At 34.8% G+C, this 18,079-nt stretch overlaps 1 protein-coding gene across 3 annotated transcripts in view; it reads left to right on the top strand.

The window, feature by feature from the left end:
• Nucleotides 1-18,079, top strand: part of SMC5 (structural maintenance of chromosomes 5) — a 96,345-nt gene that overhangs the window by 7,512 nt on the left and 70,754 nt on the right. For all 3 annotated transcript variants that reach the window (XM_024738957.1, XM_024738956.1, XM_024738955.1), the window contains exon 3: nt 6,330-6,382. In XM_024738957.1, the coding sequence (XP_024594725.1) occupies nt 6,330-6,382 (53 nt within the window). The remainder of the gene's footprint in view (nt 1-6,329; nt 6,383-18,079) is intronic.

Below are 18,079 nucleotides of genomic sequence, written 5' to 3'. Positions count from 1 at the left end.
TCAGATAAAAAATTAATAAGAGCGTAGAAGGTATGAACAACAGTTAGATTGAACTAATGGACATGTTGTAAATACTGCACTCAACAATTGGTAGAGCATACATTCTTTTTAAGCAGAAATGGAATATTTCTTAAAATTAACCATAAACTGAGCCATAAAGCAATATCAAAAAATATCAAAGAATTGCTACCACATAGACTATGTTCTCTGACCACAGTGCTATTAAGATAGAAATAATAAAGAAGATAACTAAAATTTTCCCATTTGTTCAGAATGAAACATGTACTTCTATATTATCCACAGGTCAAAGAAGAAATTTTAATAGAAACTGAAAAGTAAGAGCAGAAATTAATAAAATAATAAACTGATTCAGTAGGAACCACAAAACTAGAAATTGCTTTTCAAAAATACTATTTAAATCAGTAACTTCTGGGGGCAGGGAGAGAAAGGAAGAAAAAAATATAAGGAATGGCAAAAAGTAATAGTTAAGATATGTTAAATTGTGATCCAGAAAACCCCCAAATATAAGTGGTTTAAATACACAAAAGATTAATTCTTGCTGCTTATCCAGTGTAGGCCCTTTGTGGTCACTTAGGTACTTTTTAGCCTTATAGAATCTTCATTTCAGTATATACAGTTTACCCTTGAAGAATGCAGGTTTGAACTGCGCAGGTCCACTTATATGTGAATATTTTTCAATAGTAAATATATATGTTGCGCTCATATTTCATTGGACAAAGCATGTCATGAAGCCATAACTTGGATCAGAGAGAAAGAGCAAGTGCAGTCGTTTGCTTGAAAGGAGAATCAGAATATTCACAAACTGCCCTGATGACTCCCACGAGGGTGTTACAAGAATGCAGCAGAGGTTTGAAAGATTATATAAGAATATTATGAGAATCATTATGCCACTCAAGTTTAAATGTTTAAAAAGTTGTAACTATAAATGTTTCTACAACTACTTAAATTATCAAAACTGACTAAGTAGAAAAGATAAATTAGCTGGTAAATTTTTCCTCATAGAGAAAGACAAAGACAATTGTGGATTAGTCCTAATAGCAGTAAGTTTCTATTTTACGCAGAGAATGTGACCCTAGGTACTCAAATCAATCAAGGATAGAATGAAAAATTACAAGCCTGTCTCACTCATGAATCTAGAAGCAAAAATCACACACAAAAAAGAAACTGTAGCATTTTGAATTTAATAATACATAACACATCATGACCAAATTGAATTTATTCAAGGAGTGAGAGATGTATTATGTTAATTTTTTCCTAAGAATCAACCACATTTTAAAGGAGAAGAACTCTATGGTCATCTTAATAGAGAAAAAGCATTCAGTTAAATTCCACAGTAATGTATGATTAAAAGCTCTTAGCAAACTAGGAATAGAAGGGACCTTTATTAATTTCACAAAAGATATCTATGAAAATGTACAGCAAGTTCAGGAGCAAGTCAAGGTTGCGTACTACCATTACTATTGAACATTGTACTGGCAGTTCTAGGTAAAACAGAAAAGATACATGTTGGAAAGAAAACTGTCATTCACAGATTATGTGAGTGTCTGCATAAAAACCACAAAGAAACTCCAGATAAGCCTCCTGATGGATCAATATGCAAATTTATCAGGATTACTGGATATAAGATTGTATAACCCAGACACTGACTCTGTAGGCACCTTGATCTTGGACTTCCTAACCTTCAGATTTGTGAGAAATAAATGTTAAAGCCACCCAGCCTGTGGTATTTTTTTTATAGAAGCCCAGACTAAGGCAAGGACCTTTTTACATTCTTTAACTTACTGAGGACTCCAAAACCTTTTGTTTCTGTGAGTTATATCTATTGATTAGAATTAATAATAAACTTAGGGTTTCCCTGGTGGCGCAGTGGTTGAGAGTCCGCCTGCCAATGCAGGGGACACGGGTTCGTGCCCCGGTCTGGGAAGATCCCACATGCTGTGGAGTGGCTGGACCCGTGAGCCATGGCCGCTGAGCCTGTGCGTCCGGAGCCTGTGCTCCGCAACGGGAGAGGCCACAGCAGTGAGAGGCCCGTGTACTGCAAGAACAAAAACAAAAACAATAATAAACTTAAAAATAATTATCAGATTAGAAATAAAAACTGAGACCCTGCCAAGAAAAGTTGTATAACAAAAATCAATAAAAAAAAAAAAAAAAATCAATTGCATTTCTATATACTAACAAAGACCAGAAAATGCATTTAAAAATGGACATTATAGCCACAAAAGTACAAGTTTCATAGCAGTAAATTAATAAAAGACGTGTAAGACCTATATGCAGAAATTACAATTTTTATTTAAAAACATTGAAGTTTAGAGAGATGCACTGTATTAATGGACAAGAAGATCTAATATAAAAATGTCATTCTTCTACATATTCAGTGTCATTCCAGTCAGAATCCCTATACTGTTTATATAAATTACAAGCTGACTCTAAATTTTAGGTGGAAGAGTAAAGGGCCAGCAATAGCTAAGATACTTCTAAAGAAATAGGACAAAATGGAAAAACTTGCCTATCAGATATCAAGACAATACAAAATTACAGTAAATTAAGACATTGTGGTATTGGTGTAGGATAGACTAGTGTGATGTGACCGAATAAAGAGCCCAGATACAAAGCCATGATTAGTAAAAACTTGATTTATGACAGAACTGACATTGTGGATGAGTGGGGAAGAGATGAATAAATACTACTGAGACAATTGCTTATTGGTATAGGAAAAAATGAAATTGAGTCCTTTCTTTACACTATAACAAAAATCAGTTCCAGGTATATTAAAGATCTAAATGTGATTGAACAGAAAGTTTCTGGAAAAGATTGGTAGTCGAAGAAAATATCCTTGTAGGGCTTCCCTGGTGGCGCAGTGGTTGAGAGTCCGCCTGCTGATGCAGGGGACACGGGTTCGTGCCCCGGTCTGGGAAGATCCCACATGCCGCGGAGCGGCTGGGCCCGTGAGCCATGGCCGCTGAGCCTGTGCGTCCGGGGCCTGTGCTCCGCAGCGGGAGAGGCCACAACAGTGAGAGGCCCGCGTATCGAAAAAAAAAAAACAAAAAAAAAAAAAAAAAGAAAGAAAATATCCTTGTAACTTCAGATTAAAGAAGAATTTCTTAAATAAAAATACAGACTGCAAAGGAAAGGTTGATAAAGTCAACTACAGTAAAATTAAGGAACTTTTGTTCATCAAAAGACAACTTGTAGAGAAAAGACTAGTGACAAATGAGAGAAGGTATATATATAGCACATATAACAAGATTGGTATCTAGACTACATAATCAAAATAATGGCAACTCAGAAGATAAACGAGCAAAAGATATGCTCAGATGTCTCACAGAAGAGGCATCCCAAACAGCCAGTAAATACATGAAAATATGCTCAGCTTCATTAATTATCAGAGAAACGAATTAACCCTGGCATGGTGTATCCATTAGAGCCACAAAAATTCTTGTGGTGCCATGTGGCTTATAAGGATATAAAGCAGTGGGAACTCTGATACATTCTTGGTGGGAATATGAATTTGTACAACCCCCTTGGAAAATATGGCATTACCTAGTAAATCTGTAAATGCCTATATCCAGTCCCTCAAAAATTCTACTTCTAGGTACCTTAGTAAGCTTGTGTCCATTTATACTAGGTGAAATTATGGAAATATTTATAGAAACATTGTTTGCAATAAATTATAGTATAGTCAAATAAAATTGAATATTATATGACAGTAAAAGCAAACTTTGGCTCATTGGTTAAATCTCAAAAACAGAATTTTAAGGAAAAATGCCATCACAGAAAAATACATGTAATGTGAATTTGTTTCTGGAATGATCAAATATATATATAATATATATTTAATATTTGGAGATTTATACAGTAAAAATAAAAGCAAAAGAATTATCAGCAAATCAATTTAGAGATTACATTTGTCGAGAGAGAAGGACATAACTGGCGTGAATTAAGGAATGTCAGATGCACTGGTAGTGATCAGTTCCTTAAATAGGTAGATACATGGTTGTTTTGTTATTTCTTAAACAGTGCATAAAGTTCATATTTACTGTGTGGTATGTATTTCACATAAAAACATGTTTTAAAAAGAAAGTCTAGGGGCTTCCCTGGTGGCATGGTAGTTAAGAATCCGCCTGTCAATGCAAGGGACATGGGTTCGAGCCCTGGTCCGGGAAGATCCCACATGCCGCGGAGCAACTAAGCCCGTGCGCCACAACTACTGAGCTTACATGCCACAACTACTGAAGCCTGCGCGCCTAGAGCCTGCGCTCCACAACGAGAGAAGCCACCGCAATGAGAAGCCCACACACCGCAACAAAGAGTAGCCCCTGCTCACCGCAACTAGAGAAAGCCCATGCGCAGCAACAAAGACCCAAAGCAACCAAAAATAAATAAAATAATTTTTTTTAAAAAGTCTAAAAGTTGAGTTGTTACTTCACTGTAAAATATTTTTTAAACTTGAAGTGATTCATTTTTCTAAAACTGTTGTAAATATTATGATATTATCAAAATGATATTACAGGTTTCTTAGCCAGGCTTAAAATTTAATGTAGGTTACAAGATTGAGTTTTACACCCCTTATGATTATAAATAACCTATTCAAAATATGATTTTTTAATGCTCTGTGGGAGGCATTTATGAGGTAGAAAAGATACTGCTTTATTAATGATTGGCTTTGTAACCTTAGTCATTTGTCTGGAACTCAGTTTTTCTTTATTTCAAAGAACGGGTTGGGGTAGATAATTTCCAAGGACCCACTCAGATTTTTATAAATATTGATACGTAGTTTTGTCTGTTTTGTGGCCACACTGCCCACTGCTCGGCTTGTGGGATTTTAGTTCCCTGACCAGGGATCGAACCCCGGCTGTTGGCAGTGAAAGCACGGAGTCCTAACCACTGGACCGCCAGGAAATTCCTGATATGTAATTTTCAGAAATCATTTATAAAATCCTTATCTCTGTGTAATGGTCTGCTGGATTGTACTCCAAGGGCTGTATGGTCAGAATGGATTGGGCTGTAACAGTGTTCACCAATCTTCCTATTTATTTGTGTCATAAAGAAGACACATCTCTCCTCACCCTTGAGTGGTAGACTTTTTAAAGGAAGCTGTGGAGTGCAGTGCAGTGTTTCTTAGATGACAGATTGCAGACCTTGTGTTTAGGGGATGTCCAAGTTCTTAGCAAAAAAACCTTTTTAATGTTGTATTTCTATTTAAATGCTAACAAAAATTTAGTACAAGCATGTTCTGTACCACCTGTACGGATACTTTATAATAAAAACTTCCTCCTGATCTTTTCTTCCATTTGGTACGAAGTATTTTAATTGTTGCAAGCTAATGAGTAGATGACCCACTCCTACAAAAATGCCACTGTTTTCCCTATCTATGAAGAAACTGAAACACAGGCTAAGTAACCTGGTTAAGGTCAAACAGCTTGTATATGGCAGACTTGAGATTTGAACTAGACACGGTAAAGCCTGTACTCGTGATCATTAAGCTGTACTTTCTTGTTACAGGAACAGGCTTTTTCATATTTCTGGGTTTCACTTTCATAATCTATAAAATGGATGTAACATATAGCTCATAACTTTGCTCATGAGTATTAAATGAGAAAATTGTATATAAAGTGCTTAGCGCAGAAACATTTAGTAATGCTTAATAAATGTTAACTGTTGTGGTTATAATTGTCATCATCACTATTAAAAAGACAATTATTTGCAAGGTGCAGTTTTTGCCTTTTTTTAAGTATTACTTACTTACAGCCTAATTTAAGATCCAATCTGATTTTTTTAGGCCCAGGGTCTTTTTTCATACTTATGCTCAAATATATAGAAACTAGCTTAAATATGTCTATTATACTATATAAATTGTACTTACTTAAATTGTATTTACTACATGTATTGCTCTTTTTTTTAAGTGCTGGGTGGTAGGTGTATCCTAATTAATAACAGGATGAGTACTTTTAGAGTGATTGTTAATAATATTTAATCTGTGCAACTCCATAGAAGTACCCAGGGTCTGGAGCTGGGCTACCTGGGCTCAGATCCTTGCTCTGCACTACTTACTGGCTCTGTCATGAACTTTGTAAGAGGCTATTAGGCACATAGAAGGTTCAATAAATGGTAACTTAGATGATTACTATCTGTGAGTGGAACCAATGGAGGAGTCTAAATCTGGGAAGGATACAATTAGAAAGTGATGGGAATGAATGTACAGAGTAGTTATTGAAAGAATCTGACAAATGATGACTTTGCTAAATCGCTCATTGTTAACCTGGGAATGTCATCACACAGCTCACTTTGTCTTTCTTATATCTTAGGTTGGCTTTTTTGTGAAGAGAGGATGTTCCAAAGGCATGGTTGAAATTGAATTGTAAGTGTTAAAAGTGCTAAAACCACATTTGCCTACATAACTTCTTAGTTTCTGTTCATGCTTTCCTGATGACTTTAGTCAAGAGTAATAATACAGTATTGTGGCATAGATATTGGAAATAATATTTAAGGGATACTTTATCTAGAGAGGTAAGGTGTTTTTTGGTTTGTTTTTGGTTTTTTTTAATGCATCTTTAAAAAAAAATATTTATTTATTTATTTATTATTTATTTGGGTTGTGCCGGGTCTTAGTTGCAGCAGGTGGGTTCCTTAGTTGTGGCATTTGGACTCTTAGTTGCGGCGTGCATGTGGGATCTAGTACCCTGACCGGTGGTTGAATCCTCGCCCCCTGCATTGGGAGCATAGAGTCTAAGCCACTGCATCACCAGGGAAGTCCCTTAATGCATCTTTTAAAACCTGAATTGTAAGAACTTTCTTCTGGAAAAATTCTTAAGGAAATTAGAAATTTATGGGAGATAATGAAATAGAAATATACCACTATTAAATATTCATTAAGAAGTTGCAGTATTTTTTACAAACTTAAGCTTTCTTTTTTCTGATTTTAAAAGCAAAATATTTGCTTGTTTAAAAAAATGCAAACAATGTAGGAGTGTAAAAAGACAAAAGCCTTCTTGCCATAATTCCACTTCTAGAAACGACCACTGTTAGTAGTTTGGTGAACTTCGTGTATGGCAGATACTTGGCATTTATGTCACCATTTTCCATTCCCTCCCTCATGGTAGAAATTGATAATTCATTATGGTGTTCTTTTCCCTTAAACCTAGATGTTCTGAGTTTACCACTCTTGGCAGCCATTTCTGATGGATGAGAGTTACTCTTCAAGATGAAACCAGTTGACCATCCTTGGTGCAGATACTTTGTCTTTTATATATGAATATGCACATCCTTTAGGTGATTTTTAGAGTGTTGTTTTTTGGAGTGTTTATAGAAAGTTATTGAATTTTCTTAGCTGAAATAGCTCTTAAAGATTATCTAATACTTTATAGGAAATGAGGAAGTGATCTTTATTCAAAAATTGTTGAAAATTTTTTAAAAAATTGTTGAAAATTTTAGAATTTATGTAGAGATGAGAAATAGGCACACATGGAAGAAAACAGTTAAAGAGGTTATGCTCAACTTATTAAAATATAATGGTGGTATTTTACTGAAGGATACAAAACCAAGACCTGAATAAATGGAGAAGCATATTATGTTCTAAAAATATAAATTTGTAGTCACCATTAACATGTCAGTCCTTTCCAAGCTAATGTATAAATCTCATATAATTCCAATAAGAGTCTCAACAGGTACATTTATAAGTTGATTATAAAGTTCATCGGGAAGAATAAACCCAAGAGGTCTTGAAAAGTAGAATCATGAATAAGACATTTATGTAACAGATGTTAAAGTGTAAAATAAGCCTTTTCTTAAAATTTAATTTTTCTTTTATATTGGAGTATAGTTGATTTACAGTGTTGTGTTAGTTTCAGGTATATAGCTAAGTCATTGTTATACATATACATATATCCATTTTTTTTCAGATTCTTTTCCCGTATAGGTTATTACAGAATATTGAGTAGAGTTCCCTGTGCTGTAGAGTAGGTCCCTGTTGATTATCTGTTTTATATATAGTAGTGTGTATATGTTAATCCCAAACTCCTAATTTATCTCTTTCCAAGTCCCCCACCCCCACCCCACAATCCCAAGTCTGCTTTCGAAATCTGAGTCTGTTTCTGTTTTGCAAATAAGTTCATTTGTATCATTTTTTTTTTAGATTCCACATGAAAGTGATATATGATATTTGTCTTTCTCTGTCTGACTTACTTCACTTAGTATGATTATCTCTAGGTGCATCCATGTTGCTGCAAATGGCATTATTTTATTCTTTTTTATGGCTGAGTAATGTTCCATTGCATATACGTACCACATCTTCTTTATCCATTTCTCTGTCATTGGACATTTAGGTTGCTTCCATGTCTTGGCTATTGTAAATAGTGCTGCAGTGAACATTGGGGTGCATGTATCTCTTCAAATATGCATGTATGGTTTTCTCTGGATATATGCCCAAGAGTGGGATGTATGGTAATTGTTGGAACATATGATTGTAAATTTTTTAGTTTCTTAAGGAACCTCCGTACTGTTCTCCATAGTGGTTGTACCAATTTACATTCCCACCAACAGTGTAGGAGGGTTCCCTATTCTCCACACCCTCTCCAGCATTTATTGTTTGTAGACTTTTTGATGACGGCCATTCTGACCCGTGTGAAGTGATAGATACCTCATTGTAGTTTTGATTTGCATTTCTCTAATAATTAGTGATGTTGAGCTCTTTTCATATGCTTTTTGACCATCTGTATGTCTTCTTTGGAGAAATGTGTATTTGGACCTTCTGCCCATATTTTGATTGGGTTGGTTGTTGTTTTGATATAGAACTGCATGAGCTGTTTGTGTATTTTGGAGATTAATCCCTTGTTGGTTGCTTTGTTTGCAGATATTTTCTTCCATTCTGGGGGTTGTCCTTTCGTTTTGTTTATGGTTTCCTTTGCTGTGCAAAAGCTTTTAAGTTTAATTAGGTCCCATTTGTTTATTTTTGGTTTTATTTTCATTACTCTAGGAGGTGGGTCCAGAAAAGATACTGCTGTGATTTATGTCATAGAGTGTTCTGCCTATGTTTTCCTCTAAGAATTTTATAGTATCCGGCCTTACATTTAGGTCTTTAATCCATTTTGAGTTTATTTTTGTGTATGGTGTTAGAGAATGTCCTGATTTCATTCTTTCACATGTGGCTGTCTAGTTAATAAAGCTGTTAATAGTATGGAATTCGTACAGAAAATTAGAGGAGCAGAATGGAGAAAATAGGAACAGTTCTAAATGTATATAAGAATTTTTTTTTGAATTTTATTTATTTTTTTATACAGCAGGTTCTTATTAGTTATCCATTTTATACATATTAGCATATATATGTCAATCCCAATCTCCCAATCCATCCCACCCCCACCACCACTTTCCCCCCTTGGTGTCCATACGTTTGTTCTCTGCATCTGTGTCTCAATGTCTGCCCTGCAAACCGGTTCATCTATACCATTTTCTAGGCTCCACATATATGCATTAATATACGATATTTGTTTTTCTCTTTCTGACTTACTTCACTCTGTATGACAGTCTCTAGATCCATCCACGTCTCTACAAATGACCCAATTTCGTTCCTTTTTATGGCTGAGTAATATTCCATTGTGTATATGTACCACAACTTCTTTATCCATTCATCTGTCGATGGGCATTTAGGTTGCTTCCATGACCTGGCTATTGTAAATAGTGCTGCAATGAACATTGGGGTGCATGTGTCTTTTTGAGTTACGGTTTTCTCTGGGTTTATGCCCAGTAGTGGGATTGCTGGGTCGTATGGTAGTTCTATTTTTAGTTTTTTAAGGAACTTCCATACTGTTTTCCATACTGGTTGTATCAATTTACATTCCCACCAGCAGTGCAGAAGGGTTCCCTTTTCACCACACCCTTTCCATCATTTATTGTTTCTAGGTTTTTTGATAATGACCATTCTGACCGGTGTGAGGTGATACCTCATTGTAGTGTTGATTTACATTTCTCTAATAATTAGTGATGTTGAGCAGCTTTTCATGTGCTTCTTGGCTATCTATATGACTTCTTTGGAGAAATGTCTGTTTAGATCTTCTGCCCATTTTTGGATTGGGTTGTTTGTTTTTTTAATATTGAGCTGCATGAGCTGTTTATATATTTTGGAGATTAATCCTTTGTCCGTTCATTCATTTGCAAATATTTTCTCCCATTCTGAGGGTTGTCTTTTCATCTTGTTTATGGTTTCCTTTGCTGCACGGAAACTTAAGTTTCATTATGTCCCATTTGTTTATTTTTGTTTTTATTTCCATTACTCTAGGAGGTGGATCAAAAAAGATCTTGCTGTGATTTATGTCAAAGAGTGTTCTTCCTATGTTTTCCTCATAAAAATTTAATTTATTGTAAAGGTGGCGATTTAAGCATCGGGTATAAATTACTCAAATTGAGTTGAAATAATTAGCTGTTAATTTTTAAAATGGATAAATATAGAGCTTTATTAGCCACCCTGTACATCAATAAAATCTCGATGTGTTAAAGGCTGAGTGAAAAAAATATGTAACTTTGAAAATGATAGGAAAAAATGTAGAATATTTTTTAAATCTCAGGAAAGGGAGAGGCCTTTCTAAGTAGAACAGGATAGCCAATAACAATATAAAGGAAGATAGGAAGAGCTCTAAGGAAGAGAAGGCTTTGATGACTGGAACTACACGGCCTCTGCCAAATCACGAGGAAAGCTAGGCTGAGAACAGCAGGTCTCCACTTGAGATAGGCTGGGTACCTGGGACCCTTTACCAGAGCACTTGAACCTGGACAAACTTCCCCTGAAGCAACAGAATACAAAGAAACTGTAAGGGACTAAAAATAACTGCACACATGGCAGTTGCGGCAGTTATGAACAATAAGATACAAAAAAGCCACAAACCAGTTGAGGCGCCAGGAGCAAAAGCAGGGCACTGTGCATAATCCCTGCACAAAGCACCACCACGGCAGTGGACAGGTTACCTAAGCTGTACCTCCTGCCCAACCCACGTACCTGCCCCTGTTGTTACCCATTTTAAGGACCCAAGCAGCTCCTCTTGTGGAGTGAGCATGGGCACCTGACTCTTGTTTTCACCCCCTTATGCTGCAGCATTAGACCCAATAAAGCCTTGCCTCGAAAAAAATAAAGGAAAATAAGAAATTTAGGCTCCATAGAAATCTAGCTAAATATAATGGTGCCATAGTTAAAAATGAGTGACAGATGGGAGGAAACATTTTCAGTACAGAAAGCATGTACATACATGTCTCAAAATTATCAAAATACCAATGTTTCATCAAGTCAGTAAAAATTATAAACCACTTAATAGAAAATAAGCAAAGAAATTTAATGCAAAGTAAATGGCCAGTAAATATATAAAGAGGCTACACCTCACTAGTTATCAAGGAAATCAAGGTGAGGATTCTTTTCTTCTCAGCTTAGAAAATTTTTAAAATAAAATTCAATCATATGAAGGTATAGGAAAGTGAATCCTGCTGTGCACTGTTTGTGGGAGTACAGGCACTATATCCTATTCGGCAGCATCTGTCAAATATTAAATACAAATATTCTTTGGTCAGTCACTGTTCTAGAGATTGATTGCTCATTGACACAAAAGTAGCTTTTTCCTAATTTTAATAATGAAAATTATGAATAACTCAAATGTATATCACCTGATAAATGGGTAAACAGAATGTGATATATCCATACAATGACATTTTATTGAGCCGTAAAAAGGATTGAAGTACTGATAGATCCTATAACATGGGTAAGCCTTGCAGAGATAATGCTTGGTGAAAGAAGCCAGACACAAAAGAATACATGTTGCATGATTCCATTTATATGAAATGTCCAGAATAAGCAAATCCATAGACGGAAAATAGATTAGTGGTAGCTGGGGTATGAGGAGAGGAAAGAATGGGGAGTGATTGGTTTAACAGGTATGGGCTCCTCTTTTGGGAGATGAAAATATTCTGGAATTAGATGGTGGTGATTGTTGCACAACCTTGTGAATGTATTTAAAAACCGTTGTTGCTACACACAATCTTTCAACTGTATACCTGAAAATGGTTAAACTAGTAAATTTTATACATTTTACCACCATTTTTTAAAAAACCATCAAATTGTAGACTTTAAAATGGTGGATTGTATGATATGTGAATTATATCTCAATTTTTAAAAATACAAGCATACCTCGTTTCATTGTGCTTTGCAGATACATTGTTGTTGTTTTTTTTACAAATTGAAGGTTTGTGGCAACCCCGCATTGTCAAATGATGGTTAGCATTTTTTAGGAATAAAGTATTTTTAATTAAGGTAGGTACATTGTTGTTTTAGATGTAATGCTGTTGCACACTTAGTAGACTACAGTATAGTACAAACAAATTTTATAAGTACTGGGAAACCGAAAAATTCGTGTGACACACTTTATTGCCGTATTCACTTTATTGTGGTGGTCTGGAACCAAACTCGCAATGTCTCCGAGGTATGCCTGTTGCCAAAGATACTCCTGGGTTAGCCTTGGTACCATTGATTGATCACAATGGTTTCTTAGATATTGAAACTGAAAAAATATACTAAGCCAGGTATATTTATAAAATACAGAGGAAGTATTAATATTTAAGTTTCAAAAGTCCATTATGGATGGCTGCAGGTCTTAAGCACTCCTGACTTTCTACTTTGAATCACCAAAGCCCAGTTGTCTTCTTAGTTATCTAAATAGGTTAACTACTTGGTGTGCAGTAGCTGCTTGCTCTAATAATCTAACCAGTGACTATTAACCAGAGTTCTGTTACCAAGTCTGGCACAAGGGGAGATTTCCCTTTCCCCATACTCAACATGGTTATGTTGTGCTCTCTTGTTCCATTAGGGTCCATGTGGCTTTGAGAGTACCAGACACAAAATGGCTCATTTTTAGTTGTTGGAATTGTCATTGCTGTTGAACAGATGCATTAACTGACCACATATCCATTGAAGGCAACAGTGGATAGAATAGTCTCGGACATGCATTTATGCAATCATTTTTCAAATATTTATTAGTTCATTGGGGGATACAGCATTCTGCCATCATGGAATTTATGGTTAGAGGTGAAGAGGAGACATAAACAAATAGGTAATAAAATATGTTAGATGGTGATAAGCACTGTGTAGAAAAATAGAGGCAGGAAGAGAATATAGGGAATGCCAGAGTGGAAATTACACTATTGAATAAGGTGATCAGGAAAGTTCTCCCTGAGAAAGTATTATGTGAACAAAGACTTGAAGAGAATAAGGGGATGAGCATGGAGATATTTGGACAAACAGCATTTCAGGCAGAGGAATCTGTTAATGCTAAGACTCTGAAGTGGTGCCTAGAGTCACTGGATTGCATTGAACAGGAAAAGGTAAGTTCTGAAAATATCAGGGAGGGAGCCAGCTCATAAGGCCTTGTAGACCTGTAAGGAATTTGCATTTATTTTGAATAAGATGGGAAGCCACCAGGATTTGAGCAGAGAGGTGACATAATCTAACTTAAATTTTAACCAGACCATTAAGGTTGCTGTGTGAAAAATAGGAAACAGAGGCAAAAGCAAGGATACCAATGTAGTGATGAATAATAATAACCCTAAGAGAAAATTAAAATAGTTTGGGATTTGCTCACAAATTGAATATAGGGTGTGAAAGAGAGGCATCAAAGAGGACATGTACATATATAGATAATCTGGCATGCTTAAGAGTGGAGTTTCTGTTAGCTGAGGTAATGAAACCTGCGTCAGGATGTTTTAGGGTAAGATCAGAAGGTCATTTTGGAGTAAATTATATTTCATCAAATTAAGATGGCACCATTTGTAAAATGCAGCTTCCAACTGAACTATGACACAGTTTGAAATGTGCAACCCAGTTTCAGAAATGTTAAGATGGAAAAGAACAATAACAAAAACAGATGCTTTTCAGGGTCAGTAAAATACAGAGTAAAGTTTGAGATGCCTATATAGCCATTCAGGTAGAAATGTTGAACGGGCAATTGGATTTTTTAACCTATCGCTTGGCGAGAAGTCTGGGCCAAAGATAATACGTTTGGGGAGTTGGCAGTAGGGTGATTGAAATCTCCAAGGGAGAAGATACAAAGCAAAGAAGTCTAAGAGCTAGACCCTGTTGTACTGCAGCATTTAGAGGCTGAATATAGGGAAAGGAAACTGGGAAGAATGCTAGTGAGTCCAAAGAATATAGTACCTGGAAAGCAGTACTTTGAATGGCTCGAATGGCTTGAGGAGGAGGGAGTGATATGTGTCCAGTGTTGCCGATAGGTCGAGTAAAATGAAGACAAAGAACTTAAATTAGATTTAGCTCATTGTAGGCCTTGGCAAGGTTTAGGGGAGGTGGTGCTTTTATTTATTTCTGTTGAATGTTCAGGAAAGGCCTGTTGAGAATATTCATGAGTTGAGAACTAAATAAGAACTATAAGAACTGGGAGTAGAGTGTTCCAGGCAGGTGGAAGAGTTTGTGCTCAGGATCTAGGGCAGAATTAAATTTGTTGTTTCTGAGGAACAGAAAAATGGTAGCGTGGCTGCAGTGAAATGAGGTATTTGTTGTAGGACTTTGGAAGATACCATTTATTTGGTTCCTTGATACCATTTACTTTCTGTTCCTGATTTGGTGTTCTTTTAATTATGGCTAGCTAATGAATTTTATCAGCATCTATTGAATTGATCATATTATTTTAATTGTTAAATTCAGTTAATTTCCTGATATTCACCCAGTTTTGCATTTTTAGAATAAATGCAGTATAGTCATAATTTTTGCATTGCTAGATTTGCTTTTCTAATGTTTTATTTAGGATTTTTACATCTGTATTTTATTTGTGAAATATTTGTTGTTTGAATGTTTGGTTAAACTTACTGACAAAATCATCTGGGCCTCGAGTTTTTTTGTTTTTTAATTTTTTAACTATTTAATTAATGATAGTGGATTATTTAGTTTTTCTGTTTCTTGAATCATCATGGTAGTTTATACTTTTCTAAAAAAATTTTCATCTTAGCTTTTAATTTTATTGGGCTAAATAATAGCTTCTTATGTAACTTTATTATATTTGTATTATGTTGTCTCATATATAATATATATTATCTAAGTGTCTTCTGTAGTTGTATTCCCCTCTTTCATTCATGTTTTTTTCATGATTTGGAAAAAATTGATTTGTTAGTTTTATTAGTCTTCTTTAGTGCATTAACTTTTTGCATTGTTATTTCTGTCTTAACATCATTGCTTTCTATTTCATTAATTTTTACTCTTACCTTTACTAATTCTTCTTTAAACTTTTGGTTTCTTTTATTCTAATTTCTTGAAATGGATATTTATTGTACTAATTTTCAGTCTTTTGTTTTTTCCCTGATATAAATAGTTAAGGTTAAAAATTTCCCTCTCAGTATTCCTTTAGTTCTATCTCCCAAATTTTGGTATATTGTATTTTCGTACTTTTCAGTTGTGAATGTTTTCTTCATTTTCTTTTTGAGTTCATAAATTAAAAGTTGTTTCAGATTCTAATGTAGTGATTTTCCTGTTACATTTTAGTATTGATTTCCACCTTGATAGTAGTGTGGTAAAAGAAAGAGAGAGAGAGAGAGAGAGAGAGAGTGAGTGTGAGTGAGAGAGAGATGGTCTTTATGTTCCCAGTCCTTTGAAATTTGTTGAGACTTACTTGTACTGAGCTTTTGTAATTGTTACTTGTTTGTTGAAAGAATGAGAATTCTGCTGTTGTATGTGCAATGTTCAGTATTTGTCCATTAGTTCAAGCTTATTAGTTATATTGCTAAATCTTCTGTATTTTAGCTGATTGCAGTTGTCAGATCAATTCCTTAATTACTGAGAAAAGTGTATTACACTATTCCTTTATGTAGATTTGTCAATTACTCTTGTTCTGTCAATTTTTGCCTTATATATTTTCAGGACATTATTGAATTCTTTATTGTTATGTGCTGATTTCTTCATCTTTCGAGACGTTTTGCTCTAGAATCTGTTTAATTTGCTATTAATGAGTGTAGTTAGCAGCTTTCTCTTTAAATATTTTCCTGGTTATCTTTCTTTCATTCATTTAAAGTGTTTAATATCTTTTTTATCTTATTTAAACAAGGATAGTGGGGTGGTGTTTTTCATATAGTCTTTTAAATAATACATACAGTTCATTTACTGTAATTACTTATACGTTTGGACTTATTTTTACTGCCTTATTCTGTGCCTTTAATTTGGCCCACTTTTCAGTATTTGTTTCCTCTCTTGCCTTCATTTGGATTTTTTTGTTTGGTTAATTTTTCCTTTTTTATTGTTTTGGAAATTATGCATTCTTCTCTTGTTTTAATGGTTATTAGAATTTTTAACAAATACTTTAATAGAGTCTAGACTTAATTAAATTTTCATCTTCCTACTGAATAAATATCTTAGAGTGCTTTTTATAACTTTTTCTCTGAATTTATATGCTACTTTAATTCTGTCTTGTTTCTTAAACTCTTCAAGATATAATAACTATTATTAATTTAAACTGTAATGTTTGTTTAGAATTACGCTACATATTTTCTGTTTGCCTTCTTTCTTGCATTTGTTTTCTTCCCTCTGGGATCACTTTCTGCCCGAGGACATTCTTTAAAGTTTCCTTTAATGAAGCTCTTCTAACACTCGGTTTTTGTCTGTAAATATTTTGCTCTAAATCTTGAAAGAAGTACTTGCTTTATATAAAATTCTATACTGATAGATATTTTCTCAGCACGTGCAAAGTATTCCATTGTCTTCTGTTGTGAATCTAATCTTAGTTTCTTTGTTAGTAATTGTTTTTGGTGTTTTATAGTTTCACATCATATATTTATGTGTGGATTTATTTTTTATTAATACTGTGATTTATTCTTAAATCTGTAGTTTGGAAAATTCTTATCTGTTATTTCTCCACATGCTGCCACTGACCCATTCTTAGCCTCCCTTCCTTCCAGAACTCTTACAAGACAGATGTTAGGCTTTCTCAGTCATCCAAGTCTCTTAAGATCTTTCATATTTTTCATCTTTTTATGTCTGTGTTGCATTCTAGATCCATTTCTCTTTGGTTCTTTTTCAGATCTATTGTTTATATTTTCAATCTTTTATTTCTTAAAATATAATAAACGTACTTATACTTGAGTCCTTTGATTCCAATATGATTTTACTTTTGATTTCTGCTAGCTCTTACTATTGAAGCTTTGTTTTCTTGCGTGTGTGTGTTTCCAGCGAGCTTCTCCTTTCTCTTGGAACTTTATCTGTGTTAAACTCTTTGATGATAAAGGTAGATTCCTGCAGAGAGAATTTTTGTTAACTTCTGTTAAAGATCATTGGATACTATTAAACCAGTATCTCAATATACAGAAGTCTCAGTTTGAGGGTTTTTGAACCTCCTTACGTCTGTCATGTAACTTCAAGATACAAATCTGTTTGAGAGTGACTTGGGGTTAGTAACTCTCAGGGTAAAATTTTTCTTCATTTCACAGTTCGAGTCATAGTTTGATACAGGCAAGTTGGCCTTGCTGTGCCTGAGGGTGGTGGTGGAGGTAATGGAGTAATTCTAGTTTACCCTCACGGTGACAGTATAGCCTTTTGGGGATGGTTTCTTTTCTCCTTTTTTTTTTTTTTTAATTAAAGTATAGTTGATTTACAGTGTTGTGCTAATTTCTGCTGTACAGCAAAGTGACTCAGTTATACACATATATACCTTCCTTTTTATTTTCTTTTCCATTATGGATCATCCCAGGAGATTGGATGTAGTTCCATCCCCAAATTCCCAGCCTATCCTTTTCCCACCCCTCCTCCCCCTTGGCAACCACAGGTCTGTCCTCTATGACTGTGAGTCTGTTTCTGTTTTGTAGATAGGTTCATTTGTGCCATATTTTAGATTCCACATATAAGTGATATCATATGGTATTTGTCTTTCTCTTTCTGACTTACTTAGTGTGATAATTTCTAGTTACATCCAGGTTGCTGCAAATGACATTATTCTCTTCTTTATCCATTCATCTGTTGATGGACATTTAGGTTGTTTCCATGTCTTAGCTATTGTGAATGGTAGTGCTCTGAACATTGGAGTGCATATATCTTTTT

Source organism: Neophocaena asiaeorientalis, unplaced genomic scaffold, assembly GCF_003031525.2.
Source record: "Neophocaena asiaeorientalis asiaeorientalis breed wild unplaced genomic scaffold, Neophocaena_asiaeorientalis_V1.1 scaffold249, whole genome shotgun sequence".
In the NCBI taxonomy this organism is placed as follows: Eukaryota; Metazoa; Chordata; class Mammalia; order Artiodactyla; family Phocoenidae; genus Neophocaena; species Neophocaena asiaeorientalis.
Note: the sequence above shows the minus strand (reverse complement) of the source record. Positions and strands in the feature narration are given on the sequence as shown.